Source organism: Ziziphus jujuba, chromosome 4, assembly GCF_031755915.1.
Source record: "Ziziphus jujuba cultivar Dongzao chromosome 4, ASM3175591v1".
Classification (NCBI taxonomy): Eukaryota; Viridiplantae; Streptophyta; class Magnoliopsida; order Rosales; family Rhamnaceae; genus Ziziphus; species Ziziphus jujuba.
In genome coordinates this window covers 32,270,307-32,292,687 of record NC_083382.1, presented here as the reverse complement: position 1 = coordinate 32,292,687, position 22,381 = coordinate 32,270,307, and the positions used below count along the sequence as shown (strand labels likewise).

Below are 22,381 nucleotides of genomic sequence, written 5' to 3'. Positions count from 1 at the left end.
TATCTTCTAAATACCGTGTTAAAATCTTCCTTCCCAACTTATCAAAAAGTAAAAAGTAATAAGTTATATATATCAACCACAACTTTAACAGTTAAACTTATTCACATTAAATACATTTGAAATATTTTCTTAAAAAAAAAAAAGGAAAAAAAAAGTTGATTATGAGTTTGATCACATTATTTTCATTTATTAATTTTTATTTTTAAGAATGAGTAAAAAAATTTTATTAAAGGCAGTGTAAATAAGTAAAATTCTAACTCTATTATTAAGAGTTTTAAAAAATAATATTATATTGAAACAAAAGTAAAATATGAGAGTGATTATATTGATATATTTCATAATATAAATGTAGTATTCAAAAAATAGCAAAATCACTGAGAGCTATAGTGATATTTAACAACTTTTTTGACAAATATGTTTATTCAACTTCATCAATTAATTATTCAATAGTGTATTATAGAAAGGTTTCAAGAATATAAGAATATATCTCTAATTAATAATAATAATAGAGAGTTAAAAAAAACAAAAAAACAAAACAAAACAAAAAGGACTGAAGATTAAGAAGAGAGAAAGATTTTTGAGATTGAGGAAAAAGAGATTATTTTCGAAGCAATAAATAATTTAGATAAAAATAAATAAATATTGTTTGAATATGAATATGAAATATTTACGGGTTTTTAATATACAAATATGAAATCTTAAATTAGGTAAATTGAAACAATTAGATTATTTGTCAAATACTTTTTATCCAAAAAAAAAAAATTTATTGGGAACCTCCCCATATATATTTAACAAAACCCTGCAGATACTTGATTAGTTGTATGTATGCTAGGAAAGTAATGATCATCCTTGCACGATTTATGGTGACGATTTTTGGTATTACTGTTATCTAACAGTGCAGTTAGTCAACTGGTTAAGGATGATTGATAGCTGTATATATGTTAGGAAAGTAACCTTCCCATATATATGTAACAAAATCCTGCAGATACTTGGTTAGTTGTATGTATGTTAGGAAAATAATGATCATCCTTGCATGATTTATGGTGATGAGTTTTGGTGTTACCGTTATCTAATAGTGCAGTTAGTCAATTGCTTAAGGATTATCGATAGCTATATGTATGTTAGGAAAGTAACCTCCATATATATATATTTAACAAAATCCTGCAGATACTTGATTAGTTGTATGCATGTTAGGAAAGTAATAATCATCCTTGCATGATTTATGGTGGTGATTTTTGGTGTCATCCTTATCTAACAGTGCAGTTAGTCAACTGGTTAAGGATGATTGACAGCTTGGACATCATGTAATGAGTTAGCCACATATTGCAGTGTAAATAGATGAGGCATACCACATCAGCACTTGATATGATAGGACTGTTTTACTGAATGAGTTTTGGTGGCACTTGGTACTATACCTGGCAATTCGGGTTGGTGGGTCGTGTTCGTGTCAACCCGTCTAATAATCGTGTCAAAAATGCCTAACCCGAACACGACTTATTTATTAATCGTGTCAGGTACCTAAAACATTAACCCGACCTGTTTATAAACAGGTCAACACGACACGACCCGTTTAACACGATTATTTTAACGGGTCGTGTTGACATATTAACCCGTTAACCTGAAATTGACCTATTAACCCGAAAACTAACCTATTAACCCGAAATTTTTTTTTATTTTTTTTTATTTTTTTATTTTTTTTTATTTTTATGTTTTTGTTTTATTAAAGATGTATTTTTTGTTTTTAAAAAATTAGTAATAGAAAATTATTTTTATAAAATTTTTAATTTATAATATTTTTTAGTTATTAAATATTATATTAGTGATAAAATATTAATTTAAAATTAAATTTAAATGGGTTGTAATAGGTATATAATCGTGTCGGGTTGAAACTGACACGTTTAATAAATGGGTCGTAACGGGTCAATTTCGAGTTAAACAGGTCAACCCGAAAATGACACGATTAATAATCGTGTTAAACGAGTTGAGCCGATTATGACCCGAACTCATTTATAATAAACCCAAACCCATTTATTCCGTGTCGTTTTCGAATCGTGTCGCCGTGTCATGATCCAAATTGCCAGATCTACTTGGTACTTTTCTTTGCATTTTTTTTTTCTTTTCTTTTTCTTTGTTTCACTATTTTTTCATATATATTGTCCTCTACATCCACCTAAAGATGGTAGTGGCCAGAAAACCGCCAATAGCCTACCGTGAGGATCCATGGTAGAACCTCGATAGGATATGGTTCTCTTGAAAAGGATTTCTAGTAAATCTACATTACATGGGTATGTGTAAAGTTTTTCTGAAATTCCAAAAAAAAATTCTTTTAAATAATATGAGTTGGACTTATATCGTTAGCCTAATCCCCATTCCATATATGCTTACTGAATGTGTGAATTCCTGCTTTTTTACTTTTGAAAAACACCATTTGTTATCATTATTAACCATCATTAGTGTATCTAAACTATTTAATAATTTAAATGATTATGCAAAAGAAATTTACTTCTGCAAATTAAATTTTGAAAATAAAAAATCAATATAAAATTAAATAATTATCATGTTAATAATGAATAATGATTCAATAATGATTATAGTTAGTGATGATAAAATAGTAACTTTTTCTTTTCTGTCTCAGCAAATTAGTTTGAAAACCTCCTTTCCGACAACCAAGTAGTAGAAACCACTATTTTCTAACACCAATTTGTGTTAAAATCTTCCATTCCTAACAGCTTAACAGGTCCAATTCCAACGGCTATTTGTCATTTAACCCAACTAGAAAGCCTGAGCCTTCGTCAAAACCAATTGAGTGGTTCCTTCCCTGTGGGGATAGGGAATTTGAAGAATTTAACATATTTGGATTTTAGTTTCAACAACCTCACGGGTCCAATCGCGTTGTCTTCTGGTGGTTGTCTAGAAAGCATGAATTATCTTGATTTGTCACATAACCAGTTAAATGGAACCATTCCAAACAAGATATGTACCCTCTCTTTCACCATCTTGTACCTAGCCTACAACAATCTCAGTGGAAGTATTCCCTCTTCTCTTCGATCTTGCTATCTAATTGACTTGTCTTACAATCGTTTAAAAGGTCCAGTCCCAGATGAGCTAGCCAATCATTTTTCGGTGGGTGCATTTGTCGGCATTCAAGATTTATGTAGTAGTGTCACCGGTATTCGTCCTCGCTTACAAAATAGCCAACCAACTAATCAAGGTGTTGGAGCGGAAAACCACAAAAACAAAAAATTCTCTTACATAATCAGAGCCATTGTTCCCATCTTGGTTTTCCTTGCCTTCTTATCCGTAATGCTTGGAGCTTTGTACTATACCCGTCAAATTAAAAACAATAAAAATCAACCAGTATTTGAGACAAGAGTAAAGAATGGAGATATCTTTTTCATTTGGAATTATGATGGAAAAATTGCATACCATGGCATCATAGAAGCAACGGAGGACTTTGACATTAGATATTGCATTGGGACTGGTGGTTATGGAAGTGTTCACAAAGCACAACTACCTGATGGAAGAGTAGTTGCCTTGAAGAAGCTGCATGGTTCAGAGGTTGAACAGCAGAATTTGAGGAAGAGTTTCATGAGTGAGGTCAAAACATTGACAGAAGTACGCCACCGAAACATTGTGAGACTCCATGGTTTTTGTTTGCACAAAAGATGCATGTTTTTTATTTATGAATACATGGAAAGAGGAAGCTTGTTTTGTGTCCTGAACAACGATGCAGAGGCTGTGGAATTGGACTGGAGCAAAAGGGTGAATATTATAAAAGGCATAGTGCATGCCTTGTGTTACATGTTGTTGTGGTTCTCTGACCACTTTAGAGAAGAAATATGAGAAGAAAAATAAAAAGAATTCTATTAATCTCTTAGAAATAGAATACAAAAATAAAAACTTCTCTCATGGAGGATTCTCACGTGGAACCTCTCTCTACACTCTCAAATTCTCTCTGGAATTGCTCACTCTTCTCTCAAGCTCTCTCTGGAACTTAAACACTCTCTCTCTCGGAGTTTTCTCTCAATATTCCTCACTTGGGATAATATTGAGCTTGCTCTCTTGGCTTGCTTGCATGCAACGGGATGGAGCCTATTTATAGGCTTACAAAGTCGGTTGCATGGCCACAATCTTCAACAGCTTCTGACAGTAGCCCACAATTGTTGAGCAATCCATTTTCGGTGCAGCAATGGCCATTGTCAAAAATGGTGGCTGTGCAGTCTTCACACTGTCGGTGCAGTGGTGTCAAAAATGGTGGCTGTGTAGTCTTCACACTGTCGGTGCAGTGGTGGTGCGGCTGGACTTCACAATTGTCCCCCTTCAGCCACATTTAAAACTGATGGTCATCTGCCATCTATTCCAGCTATGTCTCTGCATAGCTTCAGCTTCTCTTGAGCAACAACTTTTGTAAGCATATCTGCTGGATTCTCTTTTGTGTGGATCTTCATCAGTTTCAGCAACTGTTGATCTATTACTTCGCGTATCCAATGATAGCGGATGTCAATGTGCTTTGTACGGGAATGATACATTGAGTTTTTGCTCAAATCCATGGCACTTTGGTTATCACAATGTATCTTGTAGTCTTCTTGCTTGATGCCCAATTCTGTGAGAAAACGCTTTAACCACAACATTTCCTTACCCGCTTCCGCTGCGGCAATGTACTCTGCTTCAGTAGTGGATAAAGCAACACACTTCTGCAATCTTGACTGCCATGACACAGCTCCCCCTACAAAAGTGTAGAGATAACCTGATGTAGACTTTCTATTATCAGGGTCTCCGGCCATATCTGCATCTGTATAGCCTTCTAAGATTGGATCACCTCCCCCGTAGCACAAGCACAGCTTCGATGTACCTTTAAGATACCTGAGAATCCATTTGACTGCTTCCCAGTGTTTCTTTCAAGGATTTGAAAGAAATCTGCTCACAACACCTACTGCGTGAGCAATGTCTGGTCTGGTACACACCATTGCATACATCAGACTTCCTACCGCTGAAGAATATGGTACTGAAGCCATCTCCTCTATCTCTTCTTTGGATGAGGGGCACAATCTCTTACTCAACTTGAAATGATTTGCAAGTGGAATGATGACCGGTTTGGCTTTATCCATGTTGAATTTCTTTATCACCCGTTCAACGTACTTCTCTTGAGATAGCCATAACCTTCTATTCTTCCTGTCTCGGATTATTTGCATTCCCAAAATTTGTTGAGCTGGTCCTAAGTCTTTCATATCAAAGGACTTAGATAATTCTTTCTTCAGCTGACTAATCTTTATTGCATCTTGTCCAACGATCAACATGTCGTCCACATATAGCAAAAGTGCAATGAAGTTTCCACCTGAAAATTTTTGAATATAAACACACTGGTCTGCTGTAGTCCTTTTATAGCCTTGACTCATCATAAACGAGTCAAACTTCTTGTACCATTGTCTTGGTGCTTGCTTGAGGCCATACAAGCTCTTCTTTAGCTTGCATACGAGGTTTTCTTTCCCTGAAACCTCAAATCCTTCATGTAGATTTCTTCATGTAAATCACCGTGAAGAAATGCTGTCTTCACATCCATCTGTTCAAGCTCTAGGTTTAGACTTGCTACTAAACCAAAAATGATTCGAATTGAAGTCATTTTTACCACTGGGGAAAAAATCTCATCAAAGTCAATTCCTTTCTTCTGAAGAAATCCTTTGACCACCAATCGGGTTTTGTATTTCACCACCCTTCCGCTGCCATCTTTCTTGAGCTTGAACACCCATTTATTCTTTAGTGCCTTTTTTCTTGTTGGAAGCTCAACCAACTCATAAGTATGATTTTTCTGCAAGGATTCCATCTCATCTTGCATTGCTTGCAGCCACTTTTCCTTCTCTTGATGAGAAACAGCTTCCTGGAAACTCTCTGGCTCCCCCTCTTCAGTAAGCAGAATATACTCAGATTCTGAAAATCTCTTTGATGGAATTCGGCCTCGCTCAGATCTCCAAACTTGTAAACCACTGGTTTCAGGAGGTGTACCATCATCTGACCGCTGTGATGGCCCTGCAGCTGCTTGAGAGGATTGAGTCTCCCCCTGCTCAATATCCCCTTCTTCCTCCTGGTCTGCTTCTGGTATATCTTCATGCACCTCATTATCTTCTGTGGCTATTTGTGCTGGTGCTGGATTAGGACAAAAATTCTCGGCACTAGAACTACAATTAGGAGACATTCTGGGCTTTTCAATGTCTTCCATTTTCTGGTTTTCATGGAATACTACATCCCTGCTTCTAATAACCTTCTTTGTTTTCGGGTCTCATAACCTGTATCCGAATTCTTCATCTCCATATCCTATAAAGATGCATGGAGTAGATCTTGCATCGAGCTTCTGTCTGAGCTCCTTGGATACATGTACATAAGCTAAACAACCAAACACTCTTAAATGAGAGTAGGAGGGAATCTTACCCGACCACATTTTCTCCGGAATTTCAAAATTCAACGGTACTGACGGTGATCTGTTGATTAAATAGCAGGCGGCACGAATAGCTTCTCCCCAGAATGGCTTTGGCAGCTTAGCCATACTGATCATACTTCTGACCTTTTCCATAATGGTTCGGTTCATTCTTTCGGCTATTCCATTATGTTGTGGGGTGCAAGGGACCGTCTTCTCATGTCGAATGCCGTGTCTTCTGCAGTAGGCATCGAACTCTTTGGAAGTATACTCCCCTCCATTATCTGAGCGGAGACATTTCAGCTTCTTTCCTGTTTCACGCTCTACCATGGTATGAAACAGTTTGAAGTAATCCAATACCTGGTCCTTTGTCTTCAAGAAATATACCCACACCTTCCGAGAAGCATCATCAATGAAGGTCAGGAAATACTTGTTGCCACCTAATGATTCCACCTCCATGGGACCACAAACATCAGAGTGCACCAGACTAAGCAACTCTGATCTTCTCGATGCAGAGGAACTGAAGGAGACTCTATGTTGCTTACCAAACAAGCAGTGATTACAAGGATCTAGCGCAGCATCCTTGTAAACAGTGATAAGCTTCTTCCTTGCCAAAGTGGACAATCCTTTTTCACTCATGTGACCGAGTCTCTGGTGCCACAGATTTTGAGACGCCTCTCCTTCTGCAATATTAAGGCTTTCTGCACATATCTTCACATGAGTTTTGTACAGCGTTCCACAAATATGTCCTTGGACGACAACTATGGCACCTTTCGTCATTTTCCATGTGCCTTTGCTGAAGTAGTTGTCATAGCCTTGCTTGTCTAAGGCTGCTCCCGAAAGTAGATTAAGCTGAAGATCTGGAACATGACGGACATCCTTCAAAGTGATTGTACAACCAACATTCGTTTTTACCTGAATATCACCAGTTCCCATAATCTTTGCAAAACTGGAATTTCCCATCTTTACCGTACCAAAGTCTCCTGCTTTGTACGTTTTGAAGAAATCTCTGTGTGGAGTGACATGGTAGGATGCTGCAGTATCGACTACCCACTCAACATCTTGGGTTGATATATGAAGGCATGTCTCTACTTCGGTGGAGCAGAGCACCACTTCGCCTGTAACAGTGACTAGTGTCTCTCCATCCTTCTTCGGCTGATTACCTTGGAGTCTCTGCTCTCTCAACAACTTTCTGCAGTTCTTCTTCATGTGACCCTCCAGGCCACAATGATAGCACTTATACGATGATTTTCTACCGTATGTAGATCTGCCTCTGCTCTTGCTCCTGCCTCTCCCCCTATCTCGACCACCTCTTTGTTGTCTTCCTCTCTCTGTGACGAGGGCATGTGACTGATCCATGCCAATGTCCTTTCTCCTGGCCTCTTCATTAAATAGGGCATCCTTAACCATAGACATAGTAAGTTTGCCATTCGGGGCCGAATTGCTGAGAGAGACTACCAATGTCTCCCAACTATCTGGAAGAGAGCTTAGAAGTAGGAGGGCCTGATCCTCATCCCCTAGTTGATAATCCACAGCAGATAGTTGATTTACCAAGCTCTGGAACTTACTGGTATGCTTGGCTACAGAAGTTCCACTCTGTAATTTTAAATTTACCAATCGCTTAAGCAACAGGGCTTTGTTCCGAGCAGTCTTGGCCTGGTACATGTCCTCCAATTTTGTCCAGAGGGCATATGCATCCGTTTCCTTCGCTACATGATGGAAGACACTGTGATCGATCCATTGCCTGATTTGACCGATCGTTTTCTTGTTTAATTTCTTCCATTCTGCTACTTTGCTGGGATCGGAGTTTTCTCCTTTAGCTTCTATAGGATCAAACAGATCCTTACAATTGAGGAGATCTTCCATCCGAGGTCTCCAAAGTGTATAATTTGTGGCAGTGAGCTTAACCATAGCTCCCGAAGATGATTCTTCCATTGACATTATGGCTTGACCAAAAATGGAGCTGAATTTGGCAAAACGGAGTTAACCGTTGCGTCCGGAACGGCCGAAAATGGTGGACTTGACTCTTCCGGGGTCAAAATATAATTACCAGAAATTTTGGGGCAAATATGTAATTTCACAAAACTTCTGCGTCAACCTGTAAATACGGAAACTACAGGGGTCAATCTGTAATTTCAAACACTTCAGGGGGCTGTGCCGTAATTTCAGAAACTTCTGATGACGTGGCAGATTGTGTTGACGTGTCAACACGTGGAAGATGACGTGGCGATTTCGTGGCTGACGACGTGTCGGATCGCATGGCAGGGTGCGCTGACGTGTCTGCTGACGTGGTCGTCTTCAACCTCCATACGGCGCGTGAGGCGCGTGAACTGTTGCAGAAAACTTCAGGCGGCGCGTGCGGGCGCGTGGAACGCTATCTTTCTCTCCGGCGAACTTGTGTGTTCTCTTCTCGTCGGGTACTTTCACCTGGTATTGTCAAATTAATTATTTGAGCAACTTTTCGAAACACCAACTTGAAGAACAGTGGCTCTGTTTCTTCAAATTTTGAACCCAAGCTCTCGACCTGGAGCTCTGATACCACTTGTTGTGGTTCTCTGACCACTTTAGAGAAGAAATATGAGAAGAAAAATAAAAAGAATTCTATTAATCTCTTAGAAATAGAATACAAAAATAAAAACTTCTCTCATGGAGGATTCTCACGTGGAACCTCTCTCTACACTCTCAAATTCTCTCTGGAATTGCTCACTCTTCTCTCAAGCTCTCTCTGGAACTTAAACACTCTCTCTCTCGGAGTTTTCTCTCAATATTCCTCACTTGGGATAATATTGAGCGTGCTCTCTTGGCTTGCTTGCATGCAACGGGATGGAGCCTATTTATAGGCTTACAAAGTCGGTTGCATGGCCACAATCTTCAACAGCTTCTGACAGTAGCCCACAATTGTTGAGCAATCCATTTTCGGTGCAGCAATGGCCATTGTCAAAAATGGTGGCTGTGCAGTCTTCACACTGTCGGTGCAGTGGTGTCAAAAATGGTGGCTGTGCAGTCTTCACACTGTCGGTGCAGTGGTGGTGCGGCTGGACTTCACACATGTATCATGATTGCAGTCCACCAATTGTTCATCGGGATGTAACCAGCAACAACATTTTACTCAACTCGGAACTGGAGGCTGTTGTTTCTGATTTTGGCACAGCTAAACTCCTTGCTCCAGATTCATCAAATCAAACCATAATTGCCAGCACATATGGATATATTGCTCCAGGCAAGTTTGTGCTTCTTATTAGTAATTCTTTTTATATTTGCTTGTATTAGTAGTTCTTTTTATATTTTCTTGTACTTAATATTTTGTTATTTTTTTGTTGAAGAAAAATAATAACTCATATTATATCAAATAACTTTCACAAGACCTTTCCATATATATTACTATAGCCATCTAGGACATCCTAAACCAGACCCACATTAACCCACTATATTTGGACACCACTTATCACTCTTCCTAAACTTGCTCTCACTCACACTAACGAGAGGCTCCTTGGAACTCCCTTGACTCTAACATACTTTACTGACACATGAGAGCTCTCTCTTTCTAGGAGCCTACTCTACTTAATTGAGTAGCTCACTAGGCATAGAAGCCAAAGCTTCCTTTCATACTTGCTATTGTCGGTTGCTTAGCTGACTCTTACATCTTCTAGACTTCTCCACTATGCCTTGATCTCATTCTCAATTTTAGATATTTTTTCACAAATTCTAATGCTTTTCTTGCCGACCAAGTATATCAAAAATACTAGTTAATTCTAGAGCTTTCTAAGCCAATATTGATCCTTTATTTTTCATCTTTAAAGGAAGTAAAACCAGTTATATTTTGTCTAATTTGTTTATCAAATTCTTTAATATTTTTTTTTATCTTTTCATTTTACATTTACAAAGTCTAATTTGTTATATTAAAATGTTGTTAAGAAATGAGTAGAGCTCAGACAAGATTATTTGAATTTTATCTCATATTTTTATTATTGATTTCAATTGTAGAGCTTGCCTATACGTTGTCTGTGACTGAAAAATGCGATGTTTATAGCTTTGGAGTGGTGGCACTTGAAACACTAATGGGAAAGCATCCGAAAGAGTTGCTGTCATCATTAACATCATCTTCCACGCAAAGTCTACTGCTTATTGAAATATTAGACCAACGTCTACCGCCCCCAAGAAGTCGTTCGGCTATCCGGGATGTCATGCTTGTTTCAACAATTGCATTTGCATGTTTACAGGCCAACCCAAAGCGTCGACCAACCATGCAGAGTCTGTCTAAAGAGTTTCTTGCTTGCAGCACACCCTTTGCCAAGTGCTTTCATGATATCTCAGTTGGGCAGCTCATGAACCCACAAGTCTATCTGGATCACTAAATTAATCGGTTGCTTACAATTAATTCGGTTGAATGATGATTTTGTCTTGTTACAAGGATCTATCTCCACTAGATACAATTGGGCTTCTTTTTAAACAAGCATTGGGCCCATTTAATGACCTGTAACTGACGGCCCCAATATCCACATGAAGCATGTAGTTAGGCTTCTCTTTTTCTTTTTGTTTTATATTTTTATTGGAAGTGTCCATCAAGTTATGTTTTAAAATTTGGTCCTGTTTTTTTTTTTTTTTTTGGGTAAATGTCCGGTTTTTATCCATAAACCTTCAACCAGTCAACATTATCACTAAATCTATACACAATATCAATGCTAAGTAAGATTTACGTCTTGATAAAGGAAAAAATAAATCCCTACCAAAACAAACATATAAATCACATAACAGCCTTATAACTTCAATAAATAAAAATCTATACTTATTGGTCAACACTTTATTCAAATCTCTCCTCTACAAAATTTCTTTTAAATTAAATACTGCCTCGAGTCTTTCCATCAAATAAAGTGTCTTGTACAAAAGAGAAACAAAAAGAGTTGGGCTTAGTTGAATGCAAAAGTGAAGTTTTGTTGTCCATTTATGAACAGGCTGCTGGCAATAATACTTTTTGAAACAAAGATTTTGAGTTTAAATTTCTTTATTTCCAATATTTAAATAAAAAAATAAAATAAAGATGATCTAACTAGTTTAGTGATTTTCTTCCCTATGAAAAAGTTTTTGCATACCAAAAAGAAGTCTGCATGGAAGATTAGACGACATAGATGGGTCAAGCACCAACATTCATGCAAATGAATCAAACAACAAACGGCAGAAAAATTATGACAATGGTAATTAACTTGTTTGCTAACAATGTAGATCACTATTTATAATAGACATCGTCATCAAACTATCGTTATTTTATATTTTTTTAATTCCAATGTGCGAATCATTATCCTAAATAGTATTTCATCATTTAAAGTAAACGATTTTACTAGTAAGTAAATCATTATTAATGATTGTTTTCTTTTCTTGTAGTCAATCTTATATATGCCTAAACAAACTTTAATTTAAATATCGTTCTGTTTTGATTATACTCTTCCTCATTCTTTTTGTTCTTTTTTCTTTTTTTAATTATCCCATTTAAAATAATTTTTTAACAAATATTGAAAATTTAGTTAGACTAGCCTTAGAAAGGATAAACGAAACAAAACTTGACTTTTCTATTTAATATAATTTTGTGATTGTTGTCAATTGTAAAGCCTATCTATATTTTAGTCACAACTGAAAATGTGTTGCCTATAGCCATGGAGAGGCAGCTCTCGAAACATTTATGCGCAGCTCATGAACCCACAAGTTCTATCTAGATGATCAACAAGTATAATAAAAATTTAGGCTTGATCTTTATTCGTCAAAAATAATATAATTAATCAATTTAAGTTGAATTAAATATAATTAATTATTATTAATCATTTTCGAAATAATCAACTATCAGATATCTATACCGTACATTGCATGGAATTAATATTAGTAATATATAAAAGTAAGATAATGAGTAAAAATTTTTGCTACATGTTATCTTCATGTTCATTTTATTTTCCTTCAAAAGTATCAAAAAAAATTAAAATTCAAAAAATAAAATTGTCTAAATATACCACAATCTTAAAATATTATTGCCATATATCATCCTTATATTCATTTTATTTCCTTCCAAAAACATTATAAAAAAATTAAAGTTCAAAAATAAAATTATTTGAAAATTTTCACGGTTTTAATAAAACTTGAAAGGAATAATATGATTTTGATTTTTGAAAATTTCCATAACATGTGGGTATTATCAAGATTTGGTTATAAATCTTTGCAATAACATGTACACCGGTTTAAGCATAATTTATGTAAATAATATTTCCACAAATGATTTACAAAAGTAATATTTCTACAAATAAAAATTACACAATTTTCATAAAGTTTGGAATAGAAAATTTGACTTTGATTTTTAAAAATTTCCATAATATGTGGGCAGGGAGATTTTATTTTTGGTGATGTAACGGCAAAAGGAACTTTTTTCCTTCTTATTTGATTTCTTTTTCAATTTTTTTTAAAAATAAGATAAAAAAAACACATGTATATAATAAAATATTTATTTATTATCAAAGATATTTTACACAAAAACTCCATATGCTAATATATATTTATATATGGATGTGTAATAAATGTAATTTTATTATAAAATAATAAAATTAATATATGATAATTAATAATGAAATTGATGTTTTTATCATAAATTTAAAATGGATAATGCATTTTTTCAACATTTTTCAAAAGGTGCTCAAAATGTACTTTTATATATATATATATATATATATATTTATATGTATATATATGACAATATTTTAATAATGTGGAGCAATTTAAAATCGATTCTATATAAAATGTGGATTTCATATTTAAAAGTATAATTAAATATTTTTAGATTATGGGTTTAGGATTTAAGGTAATGTAAATTTTTTTTTTTTGGTAATTATACAATATAATGAAAATTGTATAAAACTAATAATCATCAATTTAATTTGTAATTATGACTGAGTTAATTTTTGTAATATTATTTAATCTTCAATCTTGATTGCTATGCCATGCTAATTTTATATTTTTAACAAAAATGATAATATTATTAAATAATTATCCTACTATTAATGATAATATTATTAAATAATTATTCTACTATCTAGTTATTTTTATAATTATATTATTGTATGCTTGATAAAAAAATGGATAAACTTGAACTATAATGATATTTATTAAATTTAAATTTTAAAAACTGATAATTACTTATAGTTTTAATGTCAATATAAAAGATAATCGAAGATTTTTAAGAAAAATATGCCAAGGCATGAATTTTATTAATCATAAATACACACACACACACATATAGATATATATATATATATATATATATATACATGATTTGACCAATATCTATAAGGTAAGATATTCTATATATGATATAAATAACTATAAATAGAAATAATGAGCTATAAAATTTAATGAAAATAATTGTTTTATTAAAAATATTTTTAAAATATATATATGAAAGGAAATATCCCTAAAATTAATATATATATATATATATATATATGTAAGATAATAGAAAAGACTTATGAGAATACAATTATTCCATTTAAATCAAATTCTTTATATATATATATATATATAAGATAACAGAAAAGACCAATGAAAATACAATTATTCCATTTAAATCAAATTTTTTATCTAAGTAAATTAAATCTTTTACATGAAAAATAAGGTATATTTGAAATTTATATTTTGAAAGAGAGATAAACTTATATTTTAAATTTATATTTCAAAATATAAATTTCAAATCAAAATTTAAAGTCAAAAATTGAATTAAAAAAATGAAATTTAAAATCATATTTTATCAAAATCTTACAACTCTATAAATAGAGAGAGAAACCAAAAAAGAAAAAGATGTTGGAAAAATAATGGAAAAAGTTAAAAAATACAAGGAAGAGAAAAAGTGGAAAAAAAAAAAGGAAGAAAAGAAAAGTATAGAAAAAAATATTGACACAAATATAGATGTTATGCAAAAATCTAATGTTGTAGATGTTATAGATGAAGATTTTCTAATATAAAATTTTATCTTTAAATTATTTGCCAATATTTTAAGTACTATTAAATATGATGAATATAAATTGTTTGGTAAATATAAAGTTGATTATCAATTATTTATGCTTTTAAAATTGATATTTTTTTGACATTTTTGTTTGAAAATATTCTTGAAAAGGTTTTTGTCAAAGACAATTCTAAGCATTAAGAATCTTATGGAAAAATGAGCAAGTTAATTGATATTGTGTTTCAAAACTATAAGTTATTGCATCCATAATTATTTTAAATGTTGAGTAATAATCTTATTTATATGTATTATTGGACGGGTTTGATGTATGCTTTTTTCCTTTTTCAAATAAAAGAAACTTAAGCATATTTACAAGTGAATTTGTATGCAAAATTAATGGTTATCTAAAAGTAATTATTATACTTATTATGACAAAAGATTAAAAAATTATATTAATTTATAATTTTTAAAATTTACATATATTCCAATTAAAAATTTTATTTGTGCAATGCTATTTATATAATATTTTAATATTCAATTTGATTACAATTAATTAATTTTTATTGATAATTATTAAAATTATCTATTTCAATTACAATTCCCATGCATAATGGCATGGGCTTAACACTTGTAAAATATATATATATCAAAAAACATTTATAAACAATGTTAAATATATTTGCATCTGCTTTATAATAAACACAAAACATATTGTGTTAGGATGACTAGGTGAAGAATTGACATATGGCTGCTTGATTTCCTAACCGCTTTTACACGGGATCAATGATCTTTTGGTAGGATATAGCAAGAAATGTTGAACAGAAGACAAGGACAAAGAAACTAGATATCTGCAACAGTGAATTTTGAGTTAATAGAAATTTATTTAAGTAACTATTAAACATTTTCATTCGATAAAAAGAACAATTAATAGATACAAAATTATGTGACTTATAAACTTGGCACCTTAAATTTTTTTTTTTTTTAAAATATTTTGTGTTGAAGGTAGGAATGACCTTTTTCTACGAAAGTTTAAGATGACTTGTGGGTACAAACTCAAAGACCAGAGAGCAAAAGCAATCCAGCCCTGAACTTTACAGGTGATTTTCATCGGATTGGAGTTCTATGTTGCTATCATGTTCGTGTTTGTGTGTTTTGCTCTATTCACAGTTCCCAATGATAACATAAAAATAAAAAAATAAAAAGAGACCAAAAGTGCTGCAAATTAGCTATGCCACTTTTTGACAATAATATCACACATTGTTATGCACATAATTTTGTGCACTACCTTAGATTTATCCATATTCACCCTCTTCAAAATGATATTCAAGCTCATTCTCTTTCAAGTGTTTTTTTTTTTTTTTTTTTAACTTTTTAATTTAATTTGATTTGGATGTGGGCTCTGAAAGATGGGTACATAACTGACAGTGAGCACTCTCGAATGTCGGTGGCCATTGATCTTATAGTTGCAGTGAGGGACAGTTTCTGTTGATTCTCATCTCTACCAAAGTAATGAATAATGGCAAGTTATACAACCATATTCTCTGGGATTTAGTTTCGCTTTTGGTGCCTAATGTAGAAGTATGCTTTTGGAATCCACAGTTTCTCATTGATTCTTTTTTCTTGGTTTGTCTTGGATAAGGAAACTTGTAACTTTAGTAGATATTACATAATATAGTCGCATCAAATAAAGGGTACAAATTATTTTCTATTGCCTTAGAATAAATGTAATTCTTACAAACATTATAAATGTTTAGACATTATGGGAATCACTAAATTACACAACTTGATGCTTTTAATTCCAAGAACAGAAATAGAGATTCTTTCAAATTATGTATAAGAAATATAATTTATCCAAGAAATACCAAACCAGATCGATCTTTTCCATCCTTTTAAGTTTAAATGAGGACAGTTTTTGTTGATTCTCATTTCAGCAAAAGGAATGAACCATGGCAATTTATAAAGCCACAATGCCATTTGTTGAACAGTTTTCAAACTGTTTTTATTTTTTTTGTTTTTTCTTGGGCTGTGTTCCCAATTCCGTAGATGACACAAAAATGAACAATGCCAATTATACGACCACATTTGTTTGCTTTCTCTCTGGATTGTTATTGTTATGTAGGCGCCCTTTTTTAAATTATTTGGACGATTAATTTTGTTTTTCAAACCAATAGAATTAAAACAAATTAAATTTTTAGTGAATATAATTTTTATTCAAGTTGTACAATTTTGAAAACATAAAAGAATTGCAAATATTAAAACAAAAAGTAGGATAAAACAATGTTTCACCAATCTTCGTCTCTTTCTAGCTGATCCAACAAAAAACCCACAGTACAAAAGCTTAATGCATCATCATCATCATCACTGTTGGTAATAATAACCCACAACCTGTAGATTCACACAAGTTAAAATATTTTTGATAGACCGCGTAGTAATCATGGGCTACGAATTGAGAATTTAAACGATCAAGTACCATTAGTTCCATAAATTCGTATTTGCCAATTTTTCACCCTAATTGAAGGAAAGGAAGCAAACTAAAAAACAGATAAAAATATTTATAAAAATAAAATAAAAAAGTTGAATGGAAAAGAAGTCAATTCTTTCTCATAAGTAGCCAAATAAAATAACCATTAGTGGCTAGTGAATTCCTTACCTTATTATATGAGTTTTAACTATTACAATTCCACTGCAATAATAACTTAATAAAAAATAAAAAAATAAAACCAAAGTTTGTCGATATTCTCATTCTGCTTTTAGAATTTAAAAAACCAAAAAAATAAACAAAAAATAAAAACAAGAAAAGAGTTTAATGGAAGAGGTAGCCAAATCTTTCATCATTTGTCTTCTCTGCAATCTCTCCCTTACACCACCAAAGAAATCTTTGATGAAGATGAAGCAGCCAAATAACAACCTTTCTTTGAAGATTTCTCATTCAAGAGGAAGCCAAATCTTTCATCGTTGTCTTCTATGGAATCTCTCCCTTATCCCACCCAAGAAATCTTTGATGAAGAGGAAGCAGCCAAATAAGGCAGACAAATAACCTTTCTTTGAAGATTTCTTGGGAGAATAAGGCAGACATGGCAGTGAAGATCATATTCATTATTTTGAGACTTTTCTAAGACTATCTTTGGCTTAGTATGTATGTGTATATATACACTCTTCCGGCTAGTATTACCCAGCCTTTATTTTTATACTTTTTTTATTAAATAGAATTCTTGGATGATACAAACTTTAATTACTTGTTTGACAAGTATGCATTATTGCAAACACGATTTTTACCAAAGCCTGTTCCCTTCAAGCTCACACTTTTCAGGTCCACGTTTTTTAAAATACTCTTCTCACCATGACCGTGTTTTTTTTTTTTTTTTTTTTTGGTTTTTTAATCTAAAGTTGCTAATTAAATGTTTATATTCAAAATTTTATAATAATTTTTTTAATTAATAAAATGATTAAATTATTAAGTTATGTGAAAACATAGTTGAACATAAATAAAATTTTATTAATTTTAATTTTAAAAATTTTTTTTGCACTGAAACTATATTAACACAAAATAATAAATTCATACATTACGAAACAAATTTAATAATTAAAAATAAATGATGTTATTTTCAAAAATAAAAATAACTAAAGATAATTATCACAATAAATGGTCCATTAGAATTCATCCCAAATAAAATAATTAATTAGAAATGATTTAGAATATTTTTATAACTGTTCTATTTAATAAATACATATATATATATATATATATAAATTTTTTTTTGCCCCAATTTCTATTTAATAAATATATATATATATATATAATTTTTTTTTGCCCCAATTTCTATTTAATAAATACATATATATATATATATATATTTTTTTTTTTTTTTTGGCCCCCATAAAATGGGGCCCTAGGCATTGGCCTTAAGCCGGCCCTGCTTCTCACTACTTAAAAATATTAATTAATTAATTTACATTATTATTATCATTGGTTTTTTTTTTTTTCCCTTTGAAATCAGATATTCCACCTCATAAATAAACTTTAAATTTGTTTCATTCACATTATTAGAAAAGAAGTCTAGCTAAACTCCTTTTTCGATTTTGATAATTTAGTGTTATGCAGTATTTTTATTATTATTAATTCCCCCTCCTTTTCTGTTTCCATTGTTAGGATCTCATATATATTATCTGTTCATTTACGACTGAATACATAAATACCAATCTCTTTCGGACAATTTTACACCTTTTTTAGGTTAATTTTAGATATTATTATATATCATACTATCTTGCAATAAGTGTTCTGCAATGGTGTTATATTGTGTACTTCTGTGCCATTTACTTGGAAAAAGATGCCTCACACAATAATATATATATATATACACACATTATATATCAAAAAAATATTTATAAAAAAATGTTAAAGATATTCGTGTTTGCTTCAAAATAAACAAAACAAATAAATGTGTTAGGGGTGACTAGGGGAAGAATTGACAAGTGGCCGCTTGCTTTCCCAACTGCTTTTACGAGGGATCAATGCTTTTTTGGTAGGACATAGCAACAAATGTTGACACAAGAAGACAAGGTCAAAGAAAATAGATATCTGCAACTGTGATTTTGAGTTAATATATATTCATTTAAGTAATAAGAAATATATTTATATTAAAAAAACATATTCATTCAATAAAAAGAATAATTAATAGATACAAAATTATGTGACTTATAAACTTGGCACTGTAAATAAAAATACCAAGCCCGATTGATCTTTTCCATCATTCTTTTTAGGTTGCAGTGAGGACAGTTTTTGTTGATTATCATTTCAACAAAAGGAATGAACAATGGCTGTTTATACAGACAAATTCTTTGGAATACTTTTTCTGGATTGTTGCGTAGCTGCTGCAGCCATTTTTTGCTGACCATCTCACTTGAACAACTTCCCATTACTGGTACCAGGACTCTAATATGAACCCTTTGGATTATTGCGACTGCTTTAGATCATTCATCTCCATTCTTCTTCCTGTCCTCCACTGTCAGCTTCCTAGAACCTTATGTGTAACAATCTCTTTTTCTAGCATAGAAGACAAATAAGCATCTTTTTTTTTTTTGGTTGTTTTTGGTGCCTAAAATGTGTGTTTTTTGGAATCCATTCGGTTTCTCTGTAAATCTATTAGATATTACATTATACAGCAACAACAAAAAAGTGGTACATATTATTTTTATTGCCTTATAATAAGTACTATTTTTACTTACAAACTATATAGTGTTTACACAGAACTTAATTATTTTTCTATACGCAAAAATAGAGGTTCTTTCAAGTATACAATCCTTTTAAAGCAAATGACCTTCCCCAACACAGAAGTAAAATGGCCACCATATTTCCAAAAACATATCTGATCTTTACATGGAAAAATATGAAGTGGAACCACAACCAAAGCCTCAGACGTTTTCCAAATGATCAGAAGAAGACTTGACCAGTGGCTCTACTTCCTTGCTGCTTTTAGGAGGCGGGATCAGTGCCCTATTGGAAGAATATAGCAAGTAATGCTGAGCCATGAAAATAAGGTCAAAAAAAATAGATATCTGCAAGGGTAAAGAATAAGGTTGTTAGAAACTACGGACTAGTTCTATCGAGCGATCAACTAGCAAGAGCATGACAAAACATAATTCTGAAAATTTGCTAAAGAAAGAAACATATTGCATGTAAGAATCCATACCAAAGATATCATTGTCTTGCCTACATTCCCATACAAGTTCACCCAAGAACCTGAAAAAGTTAACCAGTTTGAAAATACATTATGTGAAAAGCATAACATCGTATGGAGAAGTGTGAATTGATTGAGGAAATATAACAAACCTTGATCTATAGACTGCACAGCCATCTGTGAAAAATTTGTCACGCCTCCAGAAAAATCAAACAAGATGCCGCCGATGCTGAATCCAGTCGTGCTCTTCCGCATGAAGTTCATCAATGCCTATATTTCATTAATGTCTCATTCAAACACAGTGTCTAACTTAAGACGGTCTACTTTGGAAGGAATTGCATATAGGTTATATCCAATAGTAACATCCCACTGAATATGGAAATATCGAAAGGACAAGATTGTTCTGACCTGGGGAATATACTTGATGAGTGTCATAAAAACTTGGATTGAGCTGCAGATTAATTGATCAATCATCATTATTTGAAACCAAATTTAATCCACACATTTCAATGTCGAAGAATTATATTAGTATAACAGGAATAGGTAAATACAGGTACTTTTTTTTTTTTTTTGCTCCCTCTCAATTACCAGATAAGGCACTATTTTGAAGCAAGATATAGGGGATATGACAGGCCAAGCCAAAGTTCAATGGTTTTAGAAGCCCCCAGATAATAATAATAATAAAAAAAAAAAATGATAGAAAATTAACTCTCATGGATCTTACTTAAAAATGGAGATGAGCCAAAGCCAAGAATGTGTCGGCAAAGCTATGAAAAAACAAACCCCAGCCATAAACCATGCAGCACCAACAATTGCAATACTAATCTTGGAGACTCTCTGAGCTCCGCGCTACTCAAAAGCCGCCATCAGCACAAGGAAGAAAGCACAAATTCAAAACTATGACAATATAATAAATATACTGACAAAATGATAATTAACTTGGATTGAAAGAGTGAGTGAAAACACTTACTTCATAAATTGCAATTTGAAACAAGCCAACTATCGTCAAGAGAACAGCATGAGCTGAGAAAATGACATCATTTAATGCCACGGGTATCATCTGCCAAAAACAACATACAACTCAATGAATTATCATAAAAAAAAAAATCTCTCAAGTCTACATTTTTTCATCATCATCGAATATAATCAATCTTAATGAACCTAAAATATTGCCTACCCGCTATCATATAGCTGTCAAATTCATAGCCCAAGAAATGAGAAAAAGGAATTGAATGGCGGGAAACACAAACAAACCTGTTGGAAGCCATACTTCTCCAAGTACTGGTTTTGAACAGTGGAGCTAAAGTAGAGAGTGGCATTGTATATGAGATAGGAGGAGTGCTTCGTCAAATTCAGCACCACAAAATCAAAGTTCAACCCCACAACACTAATAAGCTCACAACAATCAGTTCCCAAACACCAACAAAAGGTTTGAAGAAACTAAGTGAGAAGATGTGATTACATCCATGTGTGGAAGAACAGAATAAAAGAACAGGAAAGGGAGACCAAAAAAAAAAAAAAAAAAAAAAAAATCTGTTACTGAAATACCTTTTTCTACGGAAATTCAAGATGACTTGTGGGTAGCCACCAACAGCCCAACAAAAAAAAGCAATCCAACCGAAAACTCTGTACGTGATTTCCAGTGGAATCGAATTCCATGATGCCATTTGATTTTGCTCTGTTTTCCTCACTACCCACTGTGTGCCAGGGTTAACAACACAACGAATCCAAATATGATGAAGAAAAACAATAATGCATCCACATACATTTTGAACTGTGTTTTTGTTGACACCATTTTTGCTGACCTCACTCCTTTCATCTTCATAATTAATATGGACCGTTGGATTAGTGGGTCTGTTCAAAACTTTTAATGCAAGCGGGGGTTTACCTTTAAAAGTCATAGTCAATGTAATTTATCTTGAAAACAACGTTCTCTCTTTTCAACTACATTGAATATGTCGTCCTCTTGCAACCTTTTACTTGTTGTAAAAGCCTTTTCCTCCTCCTTTTTCAAAGATATTTTTTATTCCTTTTTTTTTTTTTTTTTTTTGGGGGGGGGGGGGGGGGGGGGGGGAGACCCTGGGCAGTCTTAACTTCCAAATTACTCCACACTTCCACAGATTGAGCCAGAGACATAGGTATACTAAGAAACTCTTGAATCACCTCACTTTGAATCATATTCCCAAGAATATTCATATCCCCAACCCCCTCCTTTAATCATATCAGCAACCTTTAAATTCCAATCATGATTTAAATCATCAACACTCCAGTTCTTTAGAGGAGACTTTAGAACACTAAATATCCTCCAAGAACTTAACCTTA

The 22,381-nt window shown here is 32.8% G+C and overlaps 3 protein-coding genes across 3 annotated transcripts; 2 read left to right on the top strand and 1 right to left on the bottom strand.

Moving 5' to 3' along the window:
- The first annotated feature begins 2,729 nt into the window (after positions 1–2,729).
- On the top strand, positions 2,730–8,011 carry LOC132803599 (MDIS1-interacting receptor like kinase 2-like). Its single transcript, XM_060816842.1, has 2 exons — positions 2,730–3,803; positions 7,996–8,011. The coding sequence occupies exons 1-2, from the start codon at positions 2,920–2,922 to the stop codon at positions 8,009–8,011; spliced, it is 900 nt and encodes a 299-aa protein (XP_060672825.1). The 5' UTR covers positions 2,730–2,919.
- A 1,446-nt stretch (positions 8,012–9,457) lies between these two features.
- Positions 9,458–11,009, top strand: LOC107415213 (probable leucine-rich repeat receptor-like protein kinase At1g35710). The gene is made up of 2 exons (XM_016023500.4): positions 9,458–9,629; positions 10,394–11,009. Exons 1-2 carry the CDS (start codon positions 9,458–9,460, stop codon positions 10,762–10,764), a joined length of 543 nt encoding a protein of 180 aa, XP_015878986.4. The 3' UTR covers positions 10,765–11,009.
- Positions 11,010–19,558: 8,549 nt separating this feature from the next.
- Positions 19,559–21,975, bottom strand: LOC107415208 (cystinosin homolog). Its single transcript, XM_016023494.4, has 8 exons — positions 21,608–21,975; positions 21,314–21,446; positions 21,030–21,119; positions 20,784–20,908; positions 20,468–20,510; positions 20,212–20,329; positions 20,072–20,121; positions 19,559–19,937 (listed from the first exon to the last, which is right to left on the bottom strand). Exons 1-8 carry the CDS (start codon positions 21,958–21,960, stop codon positions 19,794–19,796), a joined length of 1,056 nt encoding a protein of 351 aa, XP_015878980.3. The 5' UTR covers positions 21,961–21,975; the 3' UTR covers positions 19,559–19,793.
- Positions 21,976–22,381: the final 406 nt, after the last annotated feature.

Excerpts from the sequence above, each read along its gene's own strand:
- LOC107415213 (XM_016023500.4), top strand. The coding sequence starts at position 9,458 with ATGTATCATGATTGCAGTCCACCAATTGTTCATCGGGATGTAACCAGC. Across the intron at positions 9,630-10,393 it reads ATATGGATATATTGCTCCAG|AGCTTGCCTATACGTTGTCT; the intron begins GCAAGTTTGTGC and ends TTTCAATTGTAG.
- LOC132803599 (XM_060816842.1), top strand. The coding sequence starts at position 2,920 with ATGAATTATCTTGATTTGTCACATAACCAGTTAAATGGAACCATTCCA.
- LOC107415208 (XM_016023494.4), bottom strand. The coding sequence starts at position 21,960 with ATGACTTTTAAAGGTAAACCCCCGCTTGCATTAAAAGTTTTGAACAGA. Across the intron at positions 21,120-21,313 it reads AGAAGTATGGCTTCCAACAG|ATGATACCCGTGGCATTAAA; the intron begins GTTTGTTTGTGT and ends TGTTTTTGGCAG. Across the intron at positions 20,330-20,467 it reads TCATCAAGTATATTCCCCAG|GCATTGATGAACTTCATGCG; the intron begins GTCAGAACAATC and ends AATGAAATATAG.